This window comes from Anser cygnoides, chromosome 8 (genome assembly GCF_040182565.1).
Source record: "Anser cygnoides isolate HZ-2024a breed goose chromosome 8, Taihu_goose_T2T_genome, whole genome shotgun sequence".
NCBI lineage: Eukaryota > Metazoa > Chordata > Aves > Anseriformes > Anatidae > Anser > Anser cygnoides.
Window position 1 is genome coordinate 9,304,821 of NC_089880.1, and position 23,288 is coordinate 9,328,108.

At 38.0% G+C, this 23,288-nt stretch overlaps 2 protein-coding genes across 3 annotated transcripts; one reads left to right on the top strand and one right to left on the bottom strand.

Annotated features, from left to right (window-relative positions):
• Nucleotides 1–1,998: 1,998 nt before the first annotated feature.
• GLRX2 (glutaredoxin 2) lies at nt 1,999–4,442 on the top strand. The gene is made up of 4 exons (XM_013190159.3): nt 1,999–2,113; nt 2,446–2,515; nt 2,960–3,136; nt 3,764–4,442. The coding sequence occupies exons 1-4, from the start codon at nt 2,079–2,081 to the stop codon at nt 3,881–3,883; spliced, it is 402 nt and encodes a 133-aa protein (XP_013045613.2). The 5' UTR covers nt 1,999–2,078; the 3' UTR covers nt 3,884–4,442.
• A 1,492-nt stretch (nt 4,443–5,934) lies between these two features.
• RO60 (Ro60, Y RNA binding protein) lies at nt 5,935–23,274 on the bottom strand. Of its 2 annotated transcripts, none has more exons than XR_010833354.1 (9): nt 23,045–23,274; nt 17,357–17,955; nt 16,619–16,839; nt 16,216–16,362; nt 15,334–15,471; nt 14,895–15,011; nt 14,022–14,128; nt 13,422–13,568; nt 5,935–12,108 (listed from the first exon to the last, which is right to left on the bottom strand). XR_010833354.1 is itself a non-coding variant. In XM_067001721.1 (9 exons), the coding sequence occupies exons 2-9, from the start codon at nt 17,934–17,936 to the stop codon at nt 11,956–11,958; spliced, it is 1,617 nt and encodes a 538-aa protein (XP_066857822.1). In that variant the 5' UTR covers nt 17,937–17,955; nt 23,045–23,274; the 3' UTR covers nt 5,935–11,955. The 2 variants fall into 2 exon arrangements, 1 of the variants encoding a protein (XP_066857822.1); XM_067001721.1 differs by having other exon boundaries at nt 14,015–14,128.
• Nucleotides 23,275–23,288: the final 14 nt, after the last annotated feature.

The window sequence follows — 23,288 nt, forward strand, 5'->3', positions numbered from 1 at the left end:
CCCCGGGCTGCCCGCGGAGAACGCCTGAGCGCCGCCGCCCCGCCCCGCCCCGCCCCGCCCCGCCCCTGGGCGGCCGCAGCGGGCTGAGGGGGCGCCGCCGGGGGCCTCCCGCGAGCCGGTCAGAGCGGGGTGGGAGGGAAAGGAGGAAATCCCCGTGTTATCCCTGTGCTATCAGTCGCTAAAAACACTTGTCGGAATGTAATTCCTGTCAGGATTTAATGCTGACGTTGTATTCCTGTCAGGATTTAATGCTGACGTTGAATTCGGAATTAGAATTCAGTTCTGACAAGAGCAGGCGGTTGACACCCCGGTAAAATAAAGTGATCCCGGAAATATTTATTGCCTCTGCAAAAACCACTGACGAGGCCCCACGCCTGGTATTTCCTCACACACCTACCATTTCCTCATCACCTGCATGACCGGGTCCGTACAGAGCAGAGGGGAGGGCTTCGTGGGGCTCCTGTGGCACCGCTCAGCCCAGCAGCCGCACGAAGCCTCCCCTGCGAGCATGCCTTGTCATGCTCTCTTGTCAGTCCAAGTTCATGTTTTCCCCTGCGAGCACACCTTTGCTTTCTCGTCCGTCCAACTTAACATCTTCTGCTCGACCACAGGACTGGAAATGAGCTGCACAGCAGAGCCACCTGCACTGCTACCAGCTGGGCAACACCAACGCTGGAATATCACACCTGGAGGAAAGCTCTCCTGAAGGCTTATGCTCAGGATGTTCTTAACATTTTCAATATTAGCAGAAAATTTTCAAAATCAGCAGAAAATTTTAACCCATTTCAAGACTGCAAAGAGCATAATTGCATCGTTTTTCTTCCTATAAGTAGCACACACCAAGACTGGCCAAACAGTCAGCAGTTTATATAATTTCCTGGTCTGAGATGTTAGTGGTATCACAAATCTGCTTCTAATATTTCACAGCTGCTGTCAAAAGAGTTTAATACACAAATACGCTAGACCTAGTAACATCACTAATTATACCAATCACCTCCAATATTTATTTTTCAACTGTCATGGAGTATTATCTATGTACTTAGGAATAGCATTCACGTACTGAGGAAGCAAAACCATAATGAATAAACAGAATGTAATTTCTCAAATTAGATTTACTGGAGCTGCAACCCGTGAAAAAAATGAAATGGAACTTGAAATTCTTCCAGTGGTTCCAGTCCTGTTTCTGCTTCTCATCCAAAAACTACTTGGCATCACCTAAGCAGCTTTTAACTGGACTACGAATACTTTCTTTAGCAACATACAAAGTAATTATGTTTCATGAACTTGTGGTTGATTTACCTTTTTACTTCAGTATGCCTTTGTTAAAAGTTTTAGACAGAAGTATACAGAACAGTTCAGACTTTGCTTTGGGGATCACAGTAATATCAATCATTGTTTTTACCACATGGTATTTGATACCTAAGTGCTTATCAGCTTTAGCCCAGGCGATGAAGCTAGAAAACCTTTATCTGAAATGGGAAAACATGTTACAGCTCAGTACAGCGAAAGCACACTGCATGGGTACAGGTTCCAGCTGCATTTGTAAACTACTTCAGCACAGCCGTGGTGTAACAGACTACAGCCACGTTTTCTATACAATCAAAAGAAGGTTTGACAATTTGAAGTCACAGTTAAGTTCACCAAGATCATGTACATCAAGAAGGATTGCTCGAGTCTTGTAGCACAGGAGCAAAATAAACACACCGTGTCTGAATCCACATCAACCTGTTACCCTTAAGGGAGCACCGTAGGCGAACAGGGGCCGGTTTTACACATTAATCGATTTCCTTGTGCTGTTCATCACGGGACTGACGGCTGCGCAGTGACCCGGGCCACAACTTTCAGACTTTTCCTCCCCAGCAGGCGGGCAGGGGGCACCCAGGGAACCCGCGGCCCCGTCTGGCAATTCCCCGCGGGCTCGGAGGCGTCCCCCGTGGCGCCACCCCCGGCGCAGAGCAGGCAGCGCCGCGGGCAGCCCCGCGCTCGGCCGGGAGGCGGGGAGGGGGTGGAGGGGGGGCCTCGAGCGGCACCGGACCGCCGCGAGGACTGCGGGGCCCCGCCCCTTCCGGCCGGCCGCCATGTTGCCGCGGGGGGCGGCCGGGCTGCGCCGGGGGTGGGTGGGGACGGCACGGGGACAGGGGGGAGCCGGGGGGTGTCCCTACAGCCCGCGGTCGTCGGCGTTGAAAAGGAAACTAAAGTGTTAGTCTGGGGAAAGCAACCGCTTTCCGTGCAGTCTGTAAAGTCAGGCTGTATTTTGATCGTCCTGCGCGCTGTGGGAGCTAACGCAGCCCCGGCGTTGCAGTTGATGGGCACCCAAGCGTGACGGGAAAATTACACGAAATATTTACAGCACTACGATCCTTTTAAAAAAACAACTTTAATTTGTGAGCTGAAAATTGTCATTTCTTTGTAAGCTTATATTATCTGACTTGCATTTCTGTTTAGCTTTAGGATGGGGAACAGCCAGCCCCTCTCTGTTGGACTGTCTAGCAGTGACGCTGCGAATCGAATCCAGGTAACAAATGGCTTGTGTCTTACAACGTTATTTGTGTCTTCAGCTGTTCGCGTCTTCAACTTGTCTAAAAATCGTGGCTGCTTCACAGCTTGTCTGAATTGCACAAAGAAGTTATGTAAGTTCTGCCTACCCCACCCGATTTTTAACAGTTAATTGTAATTAATGTTAATATTAAGTAATACGGGCAGCGTTGTTCATCCCCAGTGCTGGTACCTGGTCTTTCTGGGCTGTATCCTTTGTATGTTTTTCTTCAGCTGTCTAGTCTAATTCAGGACTGTTATCAGTATTGGGGATTAAAGCTAGTCAAATTACTGCTACCAAACATTTGTTACAATTATAGCAGATTTATAACTTCCCCTCTGTTTTCATGGCTGTTGGGTACTGTTAAAATACACTGACTTAAAAACAAGGCTTACTTACTTGAACGTTCTCGTAAATATACAGGAGATTATTTCAGAGAACTGTGTGGTGATTTTCTCTAAAACTACGTGCTTCTACTGCAAAAAGGCAAAAAAGCTTTTTGAGCACATGAATGTAAATTACACAGCTGTAGAACTGGACTTGAATGAAAACGGAAGCCAGATACAAGATGTTCTTGAACAGATGACTGGTGGCAGAACAGTGAGTATACTTTCTTGCATGTAATAAGAAAAATAAGAACTTAAACTACGTGTTTTCTGTGGGTTATGGACATATCAAGGTCTTCAGTCTTTTGGGCTGAGTAAACTTGGGATACAAGCTCCTAAATGAAAAACAAGGTACTGCAGAAGGGTTCTGTGCTTTTTCTTGAGACCTTCTGGCTGTCTCTCAGAGATGATCTTCTCTGTACTGCCACTAAGATGATTTAAGTATCAAAGTCAGTTTTCATTTGTATAGACGTATTTATTGCAATAGCACTTACCATGTTTGTCATTCTTTAATATTATATAGCCTCACTTGACTCAATTGTTCGAATTTATGAATCTCCCCCGTAGTGACTTCAAACCCGCTTCTGAGTAGCAAGTGAACAAAGTTTTCCATTTCTGTAAATACTATGGAAACAGGAGTTTTACAGTAATATTGAAACAGTAATATGCATATTAAGAGAGTAAATATTGTGTGTGTGTGTATACACTATATACATACACACCCACACCTATGCTAAGAGTGGAATGTGGAAGCATACATAACAGTGCTTGAGTCCATATGGGTTTGCTTACGTTTTTCTTTTTTTTCAAGTGACTGATGCAATTTTCTTGTTCTTGATAGGTCCCAAGAGTGTTTGTTAATGGGACTTTTGTTGGAGGTGCTACAGATACCCAAAGACTTCACGAAGAAGGCAAGCTACTGCCGTTGATTCATCAATGTCAACTGAAAGGAAAATCCTGAACCACCATCTAGCCTAGCTTAGTTCTGCCTTTATATAAAACAGGTAGAAATTCAGACAAGTTAAAAAGATTGCAAAGACACGCTGCATCAGCTGGGGTTAACTGCTTCCAGCCAAGAATTTCTGAATCTCAGATCCTTCTCTGACACAGACTCTATGGAACTGACAAATTACTTCGTTTCCTTGCCTCAGCTTTACCACAGTCGTTATGTACCTCTTGGAACTCCAAGTGTATTCTAATGATGTCATTTTATTGGTGTTGCAGTGGTGGTAATATGCTTCAATGAAATACTGACTGTAGTAGAGTTAAGGTTTTTGAAGAAGCTTGTTTTTTTCTGTAACTAAGATTACTTTCTAGTCTCATTCTACCACAGTTACAATACATGGTCAATTTAATGGCTTTGTTAAATTTTAAATGTCAAATTGCAATCAAAGAAAGTACAAAGCATCACGTTTATAGTGATGTTGCTGCATGTCAAGTTTCTAACTGTTGTTCATTTGTTACTTCATTACTTGTACTAGTTTGATTTTTTTGCCTGTTATTAAAAGCAGTACCTAATGGCTCTGCTTTTGTGTATTTCTAAATAGTGTTGAAACCACCTATTTTTGTGCAACTTAAATTGTAATTTTATTTACAAGAGAACTTAAATGTAAATTACAGGAATGGGTTATGCAAGTATTGGATCAATCAGTGAGTGCCCTTTGTGGTATCGGTCATTCCTTTTAATAGAGGAGGCTGGCAGTAGGGAAAGTCGGTCAGCTTCACTATTCTCTCGTATGGTTGCTCTCAATTCAAGCAGAGGATCACACGTAACCTGCAACTTTGCGGTCTTGCAAAGGGTCAGTCACTGTTTTAACACTGACTAGGCTTTCATTGTATGCGAGTATCTTAAGATCTTCTGAAGAGGCTTGAACTACAACAGTCTCCCAAACCTAGCCCCTGTCCTTTGATTAAATTCTTTGGTCATATATGTTTGTGGAAGATTAAGGTAGTAGGAGGTTCTCCCTTGACAGTTATGAATGGTAGGGGATATCCACCTTTGTTTACCTCCCTTGTATTTCATCATCTGATCTTGTAAGTACTTAATTATAAGTTCAAGTGTTATGGAAAAAGGGAGTAGAGATCCTGGCAGTTTTAGAGTGGTAGGTAATTGCTTTCATCTTTATTCTGCACTGTATCAGTCTAGACGCTGTCATTCTGGAATATCCTGGTGTAGCCAGGCAGCTCAGTGACACTAAACTCTACATCATCATCAATCCAGTGCTATTATGAAACTTAAGACCAAGTAAAATGAGTCTAATATGCATAGAGTTTATTTAGTACTTAAGTTCTACAGTCAGAATGCAGTTTACTAGCAATATTAACTTGCAGTTAAATGTCTAAAAAATCCAAATTCAATAGTTTCAGTACAATGTACATCCAAAGCCAGAGCAGCCAATGCCAAGACTTGGTTATTTCAGGAAAGTTCATCATACGCGAGTAGAAAATTATATCCCTTTCCTCAGTAAAAGGGACAATTACACTACTAAAGATGCACAGTTTAGAATAAAAACATTAGTCTATTTTTATTCACTCCTTGTGAATAAGACGTCTGTTATTTCCATTGTTGCGGGCACTGCGTGCACATAAACAACTTTCTTTCCACAAGGAAACAAAGCACCACATCCATCTTCAGCTCGGATAATTGTGATTATAAGGCTGTCATCTGAATTTGACAACTTCCTTACTGCAGTGCAGCTTTGAAATAAATTTAAGTAACAGTTTGTAAAAAGAGTTCAGTATACAGTCATCTGCACTGTGCATCTTTAACATGTAATTAGCTAACTAAACACACTGACCTTGTTATATTATTATTGCAATTCACTACCTTTTGCTAGTTTCATCATTGCCTTAAGTCTTTGTTTACGAGGACACACTCATTAAGTTAAAACGCCAAATGTGCATCTCTCCCTAAATTTATATTTAATAAAGCAATTTAGTTTGCACATGTGCTGGTATCCAAGTATTCTTTTTCCCTGTGTATAATTCTTAGGCCAGTTTTGTTTTCTTAGAAGATTAACAATTTTGCACCTGAAAGCTTGTAAATCCATCATGTAAAAATAACAGTATGCAAAGGAATTTTTCAAAGACCTCACTTTTCATTTTGTTCCCTGATAGAAAAAGTCCCAAAACAGTAGTTTAAAATACCACTTTGAGTTCTACATTTCAGAAATCCCAGGGCACTTAAGGCAATATTCCACTCCAACAGCTGAGAAAGCCTACTGTACGCCTGCAGAGCCTCATGAGTGCCAGTTTATTATTTCTTTTCAACTATATTAAGGCTCCCCATCCAAATGTTTTCTCATTCATTTTGTATTGTTTCATAGAAAGTAGCAGCAAGACAGTGCCTTCATTACTGGATGGCACAAAGCCATGTTATGTTTAAGTTATTTAAACATGATACGGCAGTTCAAGTGTGGTTCTACTCTAGGGACTAAAAAGGGCAGGGAGAGGCATTCAAAATAAAAAGTTCCATATTTTTTGCTTAGTATTGTCTCCAGAACAAAAGCTGTTTATTTTAAAATAATGGTTGTCTTGGGATGTGAATGTTAAAAATTGTCCGTTAAAATATTCTGTAATGGAAATTATACTTAAGCACTCATCCAGCTCAAATAGTATGCTCCTAAGAAGCATGAGTAGCTAAAAACAAACATCAAGTTATTTAACTAAGCAGACAGAGCTGTGAATGCATTTATCTGTTCATTGCGTATACAGAATTATTTTGAAAGAGTAGAACTGCACTTTTATATGAGAACGTAACAGAATAGACGTTCTATTGTAAATAGTTGTGCTTAACTAAAAAGCTGGTAACATTAGGGAAACAGCTATTTCCATTCATTATTTGTTAATGAAGTATTTATGAAAGTTCTGACTGTACCACATATATGCAAATATATATATTTATTTAAACTTAAATTCAGAATGCAGAAATACCTAAAGAAACCACACGTTACAGTATCAAAACCATAAATCCAAATGTAAGCACACATACTTAAAAGACACAAACCTTATGCTGCAATTAGCTAATTTTACGCAGCACATACAAAATACAGTCCTACTGTTTTACCTTTTCCTCCTAAGTCTTACTCAGCAACGTTGTACACTGTACTCTGTCAGGGTATGATGAAATCTCCACCATTTCAGCAATAAAACCCGTAGAACAATTTACTTACAGCGTATTTGTCCACTGTGAGCCACTGCAAATAGCTAAATAAACTCAATAAAGTGATGAAATGCTTAAAAAAACAAGGAAGATTAAAAGCGCAAGCAAGACAAGTGATTTTTGCTGAGGTTTACTTCTACATTCTATTCTTCAAATATTTTCAATATTGCTAAGAAGCTGCCCACTCATCCAGAAGATTCATTTAAATGTTTCCTTAATTCTGCTTATTACAACTTGATAACATAAGGCAGAATGAAAAGCTCTGACCTACCCAACAAACTCGAGAAAGAAGCTTTACATTTGAAAAGCCAATTTTAAATAGTTTTATAAAAGTAAGCCATTTAGTTTCACAGGCAGATGTTGGATTTTTTAAAGAAACAAAGATACGCTTTTGTAATTTATGCAACTTCTTTTTTTTAACCAAAATCTTACAGATACAGCAAATTAAATATCTTACTAGATATTTATATAATCAAAGAAAGTGAAAAAGTTGTCCTTTTTTAAGTTAAGATAAATACTATGACATCAGTTCTGGCGTAAGTTGCTTAGCTAAGCTAACATGCTTGATGACAGCAAAAAGGCAGAATTAGAACAGTAGCAAAAAAGGAAAGGACGAGAGCTTGTGAGAAGAGATTCAAGTATAGGTCTAGGTTCACGAGGTGATGGAAAAGGAGAAAAAAGCCAACATTAACAGAGAAAAGGAAGAGCAGAGAAAAAAATGGGTAATAGAAGAATCAACAAACGGAACCAATACTAATGCTTTTGGTATGGTGGCTACGTGATTAAGCAGCACAGCATTTTGCAATGGAGAAAAATATTTTCCTAGTGTTTTTACAGACAGAGTCATTATTAAAATACATTTCCACAACTGCTGGTGTACTTTTTAAGCCAAGAACATACACTTCGTTAAATAGCCTTTGAAAGCAATACCCATAAATGGGTATTAATGGCCCCCAATTAAAAAGCAACAACAACAACAAAGAACAAATGTCCTGTCCCCACAACGATTTATGTTTAACAAACAGGTTTAACAGTGGTTTAAAGCAGCAAGGTACTTTATGGCCAGTTATTAGTGGCCGTTACGTACTGGGCAGTTAGACTGGCACTGCTAACTTCAGACCTTGACCTACTTTTAGACTTCTCTTTATTAAACACACAACTGTGGATTAAGCCCCCAGTTCTACCAGTAATTAAGTAAGTTCTACAAGCATCCCAAACTCTCCCTTTCCTTCCTATAGGTCTAAAAATCCTGGCACAAAAGTCTAATTCTTGGCAAAATTATTACTGTCTTTATTCATCACACAATACCGATGCATAATTTTAAAGAATTCTTGAGCATCACGTGCCCACATGCTTGTCTGTATCACTGCTATAAGGAAACATGACCTCTGATGTCCACTGGTTACAGCCCTTCTTTATAGAAGAACGTTCTACCTCTGCTGTGCTTCCAACCATTACATCCTTTTCTTCTTTCTTTATGCTAAAGTGCCTGAACATTACAGTCTTAGACAATAATCTAACACTTAAGAATTATTAGGGGCTCACAGTGAAATGTCAGTCAAACTGAAAGCCTGTTAATTCTGACAAATAAGAAACCTGCATTCACCTAGTCTACACCTGCACTCTGCATTTAGATTTTTATTGTTTTTTTGCCTTTTTTTTTAACATTCTGAATAAACTTCACTATCTTTAAAATCTTTCCTGTTCTATTTTTACTGCTAAACTGTAGTGCACAATTATAGCCCCATTTTTGTTTTGTTAGTCAGTGTTCCTCCAATGCAAACATTTAACTTGAAATCAAGTCATGTCTACTCTTTAGTGAAAGGGTTTATTTATTGTACACTGAACTAACACTTCAGCTGAGCAACTGTGTCTTAGCTTTTCTTTTTTTCCTTTAAAAGAGTACAGTAATTGTTGCCTCTTCATATGTCCAGGTATTGTTTTGGAAATTATTTGTTTAATAACTAAAGACTAAAATCAGGAGAAATTTGTTACGGCAAACAAGTCAGACAGTTCCCCTAAAATTCAGCCTGTGGACAGATAATAAAGATCAGTCTGTGGAAAAGGAAAACACAGCAGTCTTCTTTGCCCCTTACTGTATAATAACCAACCCCAGACAGAAAATAGGAGGAACAAGGGCCAACATACTGCCAAGTTTCATCTGTCAGCATTTACTTCAGTTTCCCCTCTCTGTGAAACTGTAAAGGAGGAGCAGGTGACAAGATGATCTCAACAGTGCTAGCTTTACACTGGCTAACCAACCATCTACAATAATCTAACAAGATTTTTTTGGTACAGACATATGGTAAATATTTAGGGGCAAATTATGTACTCCAGCATGGGTGACTATCTTTAACATAGCACATAGCTATCTAGTGTCAACATTTTCTCTAAGTTCTACTGAAAAATTCACCTTCACTTTTACTGTAGTTCAAGGAATTGTATTTTAAACCGGACTGCTTTCAAGGATGCAACGCTACAATAACTGTTCAATCAATCTGTTAATAACTAGTCTAATATTTTATTTGCAGTAAATTTATGCAATTAACTGCAAAAAGTTACTTGAAATACCAGTTTAAGTTTCTCATTTCATATTTAGTCCAAAATATTTCCTATTACTTCACAAATACTACTTCAAAAAAGAAAAAGTACCTGCAAAAGATACTTATCTGTCAGTTATTTTCAACATCGCTAGCTTAATAGGAAACATCTAATCAAGTGTTTGACTATTGCCTCATTTAAAACACATTACTACCAAAAACAACTCCAAAACATCAGTGCATTTACTTTAAATAATTTACATGTAGTGAGCAAGTGCATTTACGCCCCATATTCATTGTGTTCATTTCGCAAGGAGACTACACTTGGTAAGAAGTTTTTCAAAGGAAATGGCTAATTTTCAAACTCAAAGTGCTATTTTATCAGTTTTTGCAGGAACGCTTGTTTTTTTCTGGATGTCACCTGCCAAGCTGGTGGTAGTCCTGTGTTCAAGCATTCTATCAGAGCTGTATTGTAACAGTAGGGATAATTCAGAAGTAACTACATTCATGTCCACTGAAAACTAACATTCTTACCATCAGCTCTTTAAGCCACAGATTTAAAACAACTCTAGAGTTGTTTCTGTACATCAATGTCAGAAAAGGCTTCCTTCACCGTTCTGATTTATTCATTTAGGTAGTGTAGAAGTGTGTAGCAGAATACCTTCAGTAACATGTAATCTCACATTTTAGATAGCACCAAAATAGATAACCATCCTACAGAATGCAAACTTTGAACTTAGAGTCAATATGTAGGAGGCGTAATGAAAAGTGTTACAAGTATCAAAAGTATAATATGAACTTGAATTTTACATTTAAAAGCTTGTCTTTTAGGCAGAAAAATATGGTCTTACATGTCATTTACCACAATCGGGTAATCTTTATAAACCATAATTATTTTCAAATTAACACCAAATTCACTGTTTAAAACAGCCAGAATTAGCATAAAAGAGGCTGACATATACATCTTGGGGAAGCTGTAAAAGCATCACTGAAAAAAGCTCTCATCTTTTAAGACTGATCTGCGAAAAGAGATCTTTTAACTTCCCCCCTATACACACATACCTAAATACACACACACACAGATTTAAATACACATACACATGAATTGCTATTGGTTCCTGTTCCAAAGTGGTAAGATATTCACTAGCTTTCTCTGTATTTACTCACACTCTTACTATCAGACTAAAAAAAAAATAAAAATAAAAATCCAGTTTCAATCACTTCCTAAACAAGATTTTGAGAACGAGGCAACTGTACACTTCATAAAAGTTTTTAAGAATTGGTCACTATAAACTGGAGGTAGTTTGGAAAAATGTTAGATTGAATTAATTTAAGAAATCAGAAATAATGTTAATCTACAAAAAGATTTTTTTTTAAATGAAGTATTCTCATTAGGAAGATTTTTGTATCATCCAATACATTCCTTTGAAGAAAACGTAGCTCTTTGTTTCTGGTTGTTGCTACTCAGCTTTCAAGAGTAGGCTAAGACGCATGCACTTGCTGATCTTCCTCACTGAAAGTGGGCTGATGCTACCTAAGTTATAACATGTAGTGAATGTGGCTTCCCAGCCATTTCCAAGACCTTTCACTACTAAAAAGTTTGTTGAACATTCAACAAAGCACATGAAATCTAAAATAGTGCTTTTGAAACTGCATTGTACAGAAACTACCCCTCTCTCTAGAAACAATTACTTTATCCTCAAAAATCCAGATAATCTAAATAGAAGCATGAGCTCTTCCACTTTCAGTTTTGTCAGTATAAAATCTTACTGGGTAACTTTTATACTGCATCACAGTTACATGGTCTCACATGAAAAAATCCCAGAAAATACTTCTTTTGTAGATCTAAAGTATAATTATGGAAACTGTTGAACCTTAGTTATTTGTTAAAAAAAAGCCTAAAGAAAGATCCCTCTAAACTAATGTTAGTTGTTAAACTAACATTATTAAAAAGCTAAAACCACTTTTCTGTCCTGCCCATCCTAGGAATAATTCATCAATTCACTCTTGCAAACAAGCATTCCACAGCAACAGGGGAAAAAAGAAATCTCACTATTTATAATCTATTATAAATGAAATTAAATTACATGTTGTGTAACCCTGTAGCTACGTTTAACAAACTTCCCATTGTTATTTTAAATTGTGTGCAATAGGAGAAAAGAGAAAAGCGGTATCTCATCTGCTTTTCTTGTTTTCCCTTCGCAAAACGGTTACGCTCTGATATGTATATAATGTGCCATATTCTAATAAAGTATATTTGGCTGGGAGTTCCCAAGGTGAAAAGTCTGTTTCCAGCAATGGACCCATTGGAAAGAGCAGATGCCTACAATGCTAAATCAAATCCAAAATGAAGTTCTGAATAACATCCAAAGCTCCTGTATCAAAGCCACATATATCCAACATGCCTCGGTCATCTGGATCGGCAATCGTAAAGCCGTTTGACGTCATTCCACATACGATCAATTTAGCAGGAATACCCATTTTCTAGAGGAAGAACAAAAAATATTTTCAGAAATACACAGATATACAGTAAATGAAACATGACAGACAGCGGCCAAATCTTACTATCTGGTGTACATAAACCACTGTCTGAAAAGGCATACTGATAGAACCTAGGTATGCCGTAACAAGAATTGCAGACTGCCTGTTAACACCGTACTTAAGTTGCAGTAAAAACAACAGTTATATTTAAACAAATACAAATAAACTACAACGAATGCTATTGGCAAAACTTCCCTGCAATATTAAGATTTATAGACTTCAAATGTAAACACTGCATTTGCTATTCTGAAGATCATTCTGAGAGAAAACTTTCAATAATAATAATCAAATCATCTAATATGAATCAAGGAGCGTGTTTTTGTCTTAGGCAAGGAGTCCAAGTGTTGGTTGAACAAATAAAGCAGCTGTGACCTGGACAACTCAGCTAAATGAGCTGATTTACATGTCAGTAATGTGTAAGTTGAAACAAAGCAAGTGATATTAAGGCCAGAGTATGGGAATGCTTTGTTAAAAGCAAAAATTTAGGAGTGGGAGCTACTCTCAACTAAATAACTCTGTGGCAAGGTTTCACTAGGCAAGTTAAAGATTCTGGTATTAATTTCAAATGGACGGACATGGTATGAAGATCACTGCCCATACGTACTTGTCTTTGCAGTTTAAAATATATTAATTTAGAAATAGTTCCCTTTAAGCCTAAAAGATTGTTTGCTGTTCAAATAATTTTCAATAGCAACATGCTCGTAGGAAGTGTTTTTCTTAGTTCTGTTTCAAAAATGCATACATAGCCACTTTAAAACATATAGGGCTTTCTTCACATTGTACTATCACCTTATCCTCTTGAGGGTTTCCCTACAGACTTGTCTTCATTACTTTGTTTCATGTTTGTGAGATCTAATGCAGAGATCAAAGTTTAATTTAATTCTGGGAGCACAGTACCATTATTTAAGAGCTTCCTGTAAAAAACTTATTTCATCAATTATAGAATTCAGCATCAATCATAGAATTATAGAATGCAGAAATTCATACACTCTCTCAATGCCAAACAAATTTTCACTGATATTACAAGTACAGCTAGCAAAGTAGTTTAATTACAAATCCTTTTTGCAATTCAATGGTTTTGAATACGAGCAATTACTTCCACTAATTCAGCCTACGCATAGAATTTGTTTTTAACGATATAGAGATTATTATTTACTGCAGACAGTGACAACTTGTTTAATCTGTAAAACATGTAGAGAACTAGTATTTATTCTGTACTGCATTCATCAATTGCAAGCACTCAGAAGCATATTTACCTCCCTGTACTCTCTAAGAGCTGTTGCAGGATGAGTATTTCCAGCAAATGTCTCATTATCAGTAAATACAATGAAGACATCAGCAGCTGTCTGTGTTTTCTGAGCCCATATCATTGGAAGGGAACAATCAGTCGTACCCATTGGAATCTTAAAAGGAAAAAAAAATCTATATAAATATATATATATATATATATAAAATATATATATACACACATGGAACACATTACTACAGAAATTAGTAACTCATGGAAAAATTACTTTTTATGTAAGCCTCATGGTATATCACATACAGAATCGTCTTTGTTAAACAACAAAACAGTTCACTCATTCATTTCACTTAAATAAATAAAATAATGACATAACTGAAGTTATTGTTTTCAAATTAAGCCATTGTGATCTAGCAATGCCATTCTAAATTGCTTTATTTAATATTCAGGCAGTTGAAATAATAACATTTGCTGGACCTCCCCTAAATAAAAGGGAGAAAAAAAAATACACAGCATTCTACTATACAGATATGGACTAACCACAGCACAAGAAATAATAAAATAAAAAAAAAAGGCAATGCATTTTTTTCAATTATTTTTACATACTTCATACATTTTCACTAAAACTTGAGGTAACGTCATATCAGCTGTCACAGGGCAAGGGACAATTTCCTGTGAAAAGGCAACGATGTGGGAATCCTTCTCAGTACGTGCTACAACCTGAGAAAGAAGACGACAAAAAATAAAAATGTTATTTAGAACTTTTCCTGACTGAACCAAGACATTCCCTGCTGAACACACATCATAACCTTTTGTATGTAAGTCAGAGTGGCTCATTATATACGCTAAAGCTTCACTCTATACTTTAAATACTTTGTAATATTACTGTGAATAGACAGTGCAAAATCAGAGCTAAAAAAAATGTTCTAATTACTGTAACTAAAAATACTTCCCTATTTCTTCTCTCCCCTTTGACATAAAACACTAAACATTTTTCAATGCAAACAAGTTCTACTCTAATATAAACGCACAAGAAGCTTTAGAATATCAAATTGAGGTGAAAGCCATTGTGATACAAAGTCAGTGTCAATAGCTCAAATGCACAGAAGAATTAACCCAAAATTTCTCAATCCAATCTGTATTAAATTATTAATGCTTCTGTTTTTTTGGTTTGTTTTTTTGTGTGTGTGTGTGTTTTTTTTTCAATGTATTTTCAGTTTCAATAAGTGAAAAAGCAGCCTCGACCACTTTAAAGAAGCTGGTTTCCAGTTTTAATCAAAGTGACTTTTCTGAATCTGGCTGCTTTAAGCATCTGGCCTACCAGTAAAGCATAAAGCCATACCTTCGGTAACAAAAATAATAATAAAAAATTATACATATATATATCAACTTCCTTCTGGTTTCTAACCAGCTTTAGAGTACCTTTGTATCAAAAGGAAAGCTCAAGCTGCAAATAGCTACAAATAAAAGAAGTTTAATGCCTCACCATGCACATCACCGCTGCAACCGTGCTAGCATTCAGCACACTGCCCAACACTTTTTGTGTCATTGATGCACTGACATCGACTGCAAGTAAGAAACGTTTCCCTGTTGGTTCAATTGTCTAAAAGAAAAAAAAAAGTAAGAAAACATCTACATAATATATTAACTTCTTCCTTCTTCTACTTTCAACCATAGAAGTGTGCGTTTTTTTTTTTTAATTCTTTTTCGGGCAACATTGGGACAATAACATTGCCAAAAGTTGAATATATGAAAGCTGTTTTTTTTTGTCCTCTGTTTAATAAAATAGCTATTACTAAGATTTTTATTATGAAGTTCTAAAAGTATTATCCACCCAACAAATTTTTCTGTATTATTTTATCAGCTTTCAAAAAAAAAAAAAAGAGACTTCTCAAAAAGCTTAGTGAACTGAAGAACTTTATTACCTTGAAAGTTTTGTAGAACGAAGCATCTAAAGCTTCTAAAATGTCTTCATCAGGACGCCACCAAAGCTTCCCTCTGCTTGCATGTCCAGCTTTATAGGTTTCTAATGCAACCAATATATGGAATGGATGTACTCTACCCTACAGACAAAATAAATCAACAGTAAATTTTCAGAAGTTAACTCACTTAAAAAAAAAAAAAAAAGCAACACAAACTAAAAAGAAGATCCTACTGCAAGATCTGTTTACTTCAATTTGTTCAAAGGGTTTGTGCAGTTTTTTTTAAAGCTGTAGCATGAACTGATAGCTGTCAGTTACAGGTAACGATGAACCTCATTCCCTTTCTCGAATCTTCCAACGAATTCCATTGGAACCCTCTTTTTCCTTTTATTGCATTACCTCTGAAAAAGTAAAGCACTCTGAAAGGAGAAAGTCTCCTTGTTCTGTCACTTTTTCTCTCAGCTGCTGTGCTAGTTTCTTCATTCACTTCCTAGGATCCTGTAAGAGTGGCTTCCACTCACTTTTTAGGATTGTATTGCTGATTCTAAATTACAACACTCTGGAGCAATGGATGAACCCAACAAGCAAAGCTTGCCTCGACCTTAATTTAAGAAAAGATCCTAGCTGTCATTACACTTCATTTGTAAAAAAGTTTTGGAAATAGGGGCAAAGAAAATCAAATGAGAAATTATTAAAGTTTTATTATCAAGGTGAAGGTAATTCCACTATTGTTGTGTGGGTTTTCTGTTGTTGTTTGGGTGTTTTTTAAGAATAAGCTACACATTTCTTAAAAAGAATTTCTTTTATTCTGTAAAGAGGTTGCCTAAAGAAATACAGGTTAGAAGGGGTTAAAAGTCAGTCAGATGATTGTGAAAAATGTCTTACCTTTTTTAGTAATTTCTCATTTCTTAGTCTTTCGCATATTATTCCCACTTCTGAGCCTCTTGGTTCAAGAACTGAATTTGCTGTCATCTTTCCTAAATTTCTCAATAATACAGAAATGGGCATGTCCTTCAGCAATGCCTTCCAAACCTATGATCAAAGAAACAGAAGGAAAAAAGATGAGATTCCCAAGTACAAAAACTGACACCTGCACATTAAATAACTGTATTTTGAAATAAACGTTCAAGTTATAAAATACATGTAAGAGACATTTATTAAATTAGCCACTTGTGTAAATAAACTTGAAAAAAATAAACCATAAGGGCTTTTTGAATGGAAATCAAGTCTTAATACTCTAAAAAGTGTTAACTCTAAAGAGAATACAAAGCTCCTGAATTTTACCTACCTCTTTAGATTTCAGATGGTTTGTCAGTAGATGTTCTCTAACCAGACCATATTCCTCTATTAAATGAGTAACTTCCAATTCATCTTTTGTATGTTTCACCCTGTCCACAGCCTCCAGATACTTTAAAAGTTTTTCAGTCTCAGCAGAAACTGCTTTGTCTTTATACGCTTCTTGGACATCTTTCCACCCTTTGGTAATGTATTTAGTGACTATAGCAATTCCTATAGAAAAATATTTTCCAAGCAGGATTACCTTCTTTATATTGGCATTTATCATTCTGGCAAGCAAAAAAGTTAGCGCATTTTTTTGTTAAAAACAAAAACCACCACCATAAATGGAATTTCCCAGACCTGCTGACCAGCTAAAAGAGTTCATCCCCATACAAGTTAGAGCAGCTGTTTTATTCTCCTTGCAAGCCGGGAGCCTAATTCATTCCAAACCAACAGATCTTCCCAAATGATGAAAAAAGGTTATTTCATCATTTGTAAGCTAGATAGCAACAAATTGAAGGAATTGTATTATTTTACCTTTTCTTGCCATACGCAGAGAAAAACAAGAAATAAACCCTGTTTACCTCTGAAGATAAACAGTTATATTTCTGATGTGATCACTCAGTTCCAGGATATGATCACCAATATGTCATCATTCCACACTGGTACCGGTGTTTCCAAAATAGTTCCACAGTAAATATAAGAGGCTTAAAACATAGTATTTCTAGGTAAATAAAAAGCATATTACCTTCACTGGCAGGTTTTAGGTGGGACAATCTCAGAAGATCTTTATGAGACCAACCACTTCTTTGTTTATATTTTGTAACTGCTAAAGCAACAGCCATGCCATTCTTTCCATTGTACCAATCTGCAACAGCTTTCCTCAGTGCACGGCCCCACATGCCACATTTCATGCCCTCCTTCAGATCTTTTTTAAATTGGATGAAAGTAAAGAGATGAGTTGGTATGCAACACACCTCAGGAACAGCTTTAAACGCTGCTTGTTTTGTTTTTGCATCAGAACACTGGGAACAGACTGCAAGAGCAAAAAGTAGGGGCTCCTGTTTTGCTGTTCTGCCTTCTTGACTGAATGTCTTTATCTCTTGAACAACTTCACAACCTCTACCCTCTTCAATTAGCCTCGTTAAAGCTTCTGCATTTTCAAAGCACAGCTTCTGCTCCTTGATGCAGTAAGTACCACCTTCTGAACCAAAACACAAGAAACGATGCAGTCGATTCATATCGGTGACATGCCACACATAACCGCTTTCGGAGTTCGGCACCTGCTTTTCATTCAGGGATTGCACTTGGTTTGCCTCGTCCTCCATTGTTTACGCTTCCAAACGTCTGTTGAAAGAATAATAAAAAGCTTATTTAAAAGTCCTGTGAGAACTTGATGACTATATCATTTTATTGCTTCTTATCTAAGTGTATGTATCATATTCATACACTTGTAATTTTTCCTTCATAAACCTATTAAGAGTCTGCTCTCAGTGTGCAATAACAAATACCAGTTACAGAAAAAAAGAAAAAAGAAAAAAAAGAAACTGAGTTATAATGGTGATAAATTCATTTCCTTAAAACCAAGCTAGAAGCTACCTTACCCCAATCAGTGGCATACAGAAAACATGGCTTGCACCATTTCCATTTGCCACTACTTTCCTTGGTAGGGTTTTAGATTGTATACTAGAATTTGGTCAAAACTCAGATCCTGTCCCACTCTATTTTGCAGAAGGACTGGTCATACTGACGAACCGAAGAAACGTGACAGTAAAATAAAGAAGTAAAATACTGCAAAATTAGGTAGTCAGAAGACTTCGTGAGAGTTTAAATATGGTGGGCTTCAGCGATGCTTTCACAACCGTTTTTTAGCAACTGGCAGTAGCTCAAGAAAAAAATATCTTTATTACAGGCTCAGTCGGCTGTTTCAAATGAGATTCAAGACATGGACATATTAGCAAATCTTATACTGCTTTACATTTTAAGCTAAAAAGCAAGGAAACACCATGAAAATCCAGAGTCTGAGCCTTTCAGGTCTTTGTATTTATAAACCCTTGAGCTGCAAAAGAGTTCTGCAGTAGTAATTGTAGGCAACAACACTGTTCTTGCTCAAACAACATTTAGCATTATACTATTCAACCCATAATATGCAAGCTGAAATAAATGCTGGTGACTCAAAATCAGCAGGGTTATGGGAAGAAAAGAAAATCCATCATCATAGAATGTTTAGGGGGGAAGGGACACTAAAGACCATCTAATTCCAACCCCCACTATCATCACTAGCCCCAGAACATTAACATGACAACAACGAATTCAGTTTCCTCAGTAAAGAGACACTGAACAGCCTAGAGAGGTACCAGCTGACACACACACACAAACACACAGTACCAGTAAGCCAATCCATCAAACTCTATATAGATCTTAAAATATGCACATACACATGACATTTCAAAGAAATCCACTTGCCAATTTTTAATTATTGTACATATCTTGCTCTGACGTGCTTTTTTGGATACTGAAGATGAACACCATTGCTTCATTGACCACGATAAGTTAGCGCAAATAAATGTCACTAATGCAGACAAAGACTTCTTCCCCAGTGTAGCGGAGTAACATACTTATTTACAAACAACTTCCGTACTTTCTCTTTGACACAGAATTTTCCTTTCTCTGCAAGAGACTAGAGACTACCTTCCTCCATTCTTGCTCACCTGCAATGGTGTGCTGTCTGCATCCAGAATTAAAAAAAAAATAAAATAAATATAAACAAACAAACAACATGAACAATCATCAGTGGTCCCATTATATTCTACATGCTTCTAAAATTATGAAGAAAAAAAAGCCAAATGCTGGTACCTGATTTTAAAAAGCAAGTTTCAGTTAAAATTAACTAAAAAACATCTTTAACTATACTATTCAGAGCATCAAAGCTCAGCTGCTTTTCTTATTACTTAAATATTCTAACCATGTTTCCTGCCAAACCCATTTAAATACATCATAGTTCATCCGACTTTTTCACTGACATCTGAAGGATGTAAATACACTGAAAATAACAAGAGTGGTATTTGCAATGCATGAGTACCATATCAGTTTGTTTTAATGTCTTGAACACTTTTTTTTCAGTACATTTCAATTAGTTGGTTTCATTACGCAGGAGGTAATGTTTCATAATAAACATACAAAATCCAAACAAAAATCCAGAAATCAGAAATCCGTTAGTATATTTTTCAGGGAAAAAAGCCAACCAACCAAAAAAATAAAACAAAAAACCTGAGTGTGTGAAAAAAAATTGAAAAACACCATTATGTTGAAGTATAAGTAAGAACGGAATGCAGAAAGGACCATGCATGAGTAGCTGGATCTCCATATATGAGTGAAAGGCCTGGAGGGGAAGACGTACGAGGAACGGCTGAGGTCAGTGGGCCTGTTCAGCCTGGAGAAGAGGAGGCTGAGGGGAGACCTCATCACAGTCTACAACTTCCTCGTAAGGGGGTGTCGAGAGGCAGGAGACCTTTTCTCCATTAACACCAATGACAGGACCCGCGGGAACGGGGTTAAGCTGAGGCAGGGGAAATTTAGGCTCGACATCAGGAGGGGGTTCTTCACAGAGAGGGTGGTTGCACACTGGAACAGGCTCCCCAGGGAAGTGGTCACTGCACCGAGCCTGTCTGAATTTAAGAAGAGATTGGACTGTGCACTTAGTCACATGGTCTGAAATTTTGGGTAGACCTGTGCGGTGTCAAGAGTTGGACTTGATGATCCTTAAGGGTCCCTTCCAACTCAGGATATTCTATGATTCTATGATATATGAAATGTACAGAATAATTGCTTGTTGTGTCTTTCCTATCTGTGCCATAACAAACATTACTACACTGTAACAAAAGCCACCTATGGATTACCAAGACTTAAACTGAATTGGAAGGGCCATGCCTTCAGTCAATCAAAATGTTTATGATCTCACTGATTATTATGCATGTCCTTGCAGATTATATTAAGAAATACATGCATTTCTTTTAATATTTTAGTATTTTCCCCTATGTTTTTCCATTTGCATGGGTTCCATCCGATACGTCCACTCGCTGTCTCACTTGGACTACACCCAATTATAATGTCCTCACATGCTTAGTCTTCTAGTCACCATCACACATTAGCTATCCTTATCATCATCACCCTGAGAACGGGAACAAAACCTAAATGAAAGAATTTTAACATTTCTAAAATTACAGTTAATAGTTATCTGATCTGAAATTTTGTTGTTGTTGCTGTTTATAAAGTATTGTAATGCAAGATTAGTATTTCCATCAAAGATATCGTCCTGAAAAGCAAAACTCCTTTAAGTGGGAACGTGCTATGTCACGTTAAAATTTTATTGTACTAAACAAGTTTAGAGCTAACCAGTAAGTAAGAAAATTATCCTGCTGCACTTCTCTGTTAAATTATGTAACAAATATCATTAATTTATGTTACTAATGGACAATTTTTACATTCACTCAAATTGATAGGCTTTTGTATGGACCCACAGCACTGAAAAGAGGTAGGTATACTGTAGCACCTATTGGCTTCTGACACAGACAACCATATTCTAAAAAGACAGTTACTGATACACACTTCTAGTTTTTCTGATGCTTAGCTCTTTGATTGGCTTTCTTAGGAATATTCATAGAGCTATAAAAACAGATACTGTTTTACACTCTTACGATTTCCACCTTCATTTTCATTCAGCCCTCTAAGTCGTCTTCCTAGATGGCACATAGTATTTAATAATGAAATGAATTACCTGCAATGTTTCTCCCAATAATAACACTTACAACAAGTCTTCTGAAACCTTTTCTAATTTTCTAAATGAATAGCAGCCAAATAATAAAATTATTAATGCTTTCCAATTAGCATGCACCTGTATCTAGGATATAAAACAGACCTTTCTCAAATGGTTCATTGCTGCCTCACAGACTGAGAGAGGTTCAAATCAACAGCATGTTCTGGGTCCTAATACAAATTATAAATTCCTTAACACCCTTATTCGGCGTTGAACTACTTAAATCGTGTTGGCCACTTCTAGATTCTGTTTTATATTTCAGCCTTACAAGTTCCCAAAGCTATTCCATCTCGCTAACTAGTCTCTCTCCTCTGCCCAGACTTCAAGGTTATTTCCCTCCTCTAACACCTGTAAATGCACACAGCTTTCACTCTCACAGCTGGATAAACGTATGCACACAGCGAATGTCTGCCCAGCCAAAACCCTACTCTTCATCTACTGAGCTGCAACAGTGAACTTGAATTTTGAGTACTCATGGACGATTCAGCAGGGATATTCTGCTTCCATAACCATCTCCAACTTCTGAGTTGCTTGAATGCAAACAGCAATGTGAAAAGCCTTAAAAGTTGCAGACTAGACACTTTACAACAAATTAAATTATTAATGAAAGAATAATGATGTGAACCTGTCCAGCTTGAAAATGTCCAGTTCCCACTAACAGGAGAAAGATCATAGCTGGATATCAACGATTCAAACTAAAATGTTGAAGTTAAATTATTGTGGTTTTTTAGTAAAGCAGTAATTAATCCATTTTATATTTGCTTTTTTAGACATTTGTAAGCATAGCTTCTCCATGTAGATGAATTTTATCAAATGTAAACTATAATCTACCAGACTGTTTTCCACAGGGAAGTACTTTTTATATATTCTAAACATAATATAAATAAATCTGTAAGTAAAATATGGGTTTGCCTGGCACTAAACAGCCTATCCACTGGTTAAGACTTGACTGACAAGTCAATACCCATGTGTTACTGGACCACAACACAGTTGAGTTCTGCAAGCTAGCCCTGGTTACCTTTTCTGTGACTACTCCAAATCACTCCTGGTTTTCTAGAGATGCCTTACAGCACAAGTTTCAGGTACATATGAAAAAAATAGACTTAAAGCACAAAGCTTTAACAGAAGCACGGTCTTTTAAGTTCTTAAATTTAAACTGCTAGGTTAGCAGCGATGAAACAAACTCTACAGTGAAAGCGTACGGAGTTAGACTTTGACTAAGCTGGATGTTTGTGGGGAAAAAAAATTGCACTGAAAGTTTAAAGACAATACTTCAAATCGCCCTCAAATTCTTCCAAACCATATGCGCTTTGTCCTGTGAGAAACCGCGCTCGCCCACTCTGCGCTCGCTAGGCTGAAACCAGCCCTAAACCGAGGGTGGCGAACGGCTCGGAGCTGAGGGCTGCGCCTGCCAGGCCAGCCCCGTGCTTCGGGAAACCGGCGGCTCCGAGCAGGCACCTGGACGGCAACCGGCCCGCACCGACCCCACAGCCCCCCAACCCCCTGATCCCCCCAATAACCCCCTGAGCCCTCCCGCAGCCCCACTCAGTTCCCCCCGACCCCCTCAGCCCCCCCGAGACCCCCTCAGCCCCAGCCCCCGCCCCTCAGCCCCCCACTTGCCTCCGAGGCCGCAGGTCAGGGCCCGCCCGGCCCAGGGCAGCCCCCGACGCCCAGCAGCGGCGCAGCTCCGGCTCCCGGCGGGCCCGACAGCGCTGGCGGCTCGGGCAGGCGGGGCAGCAGCTCCCGCAGCGGCCGCCGGACGCTCCCCGTCTCCCCCGGCCGCCTCCAGCAGCTCCGCCCGGCGGCGCCCTGACAGCATCCCCGGGCCCCGGATGGGGCCGCCCCCAGTGCCCGGATGGAGGCG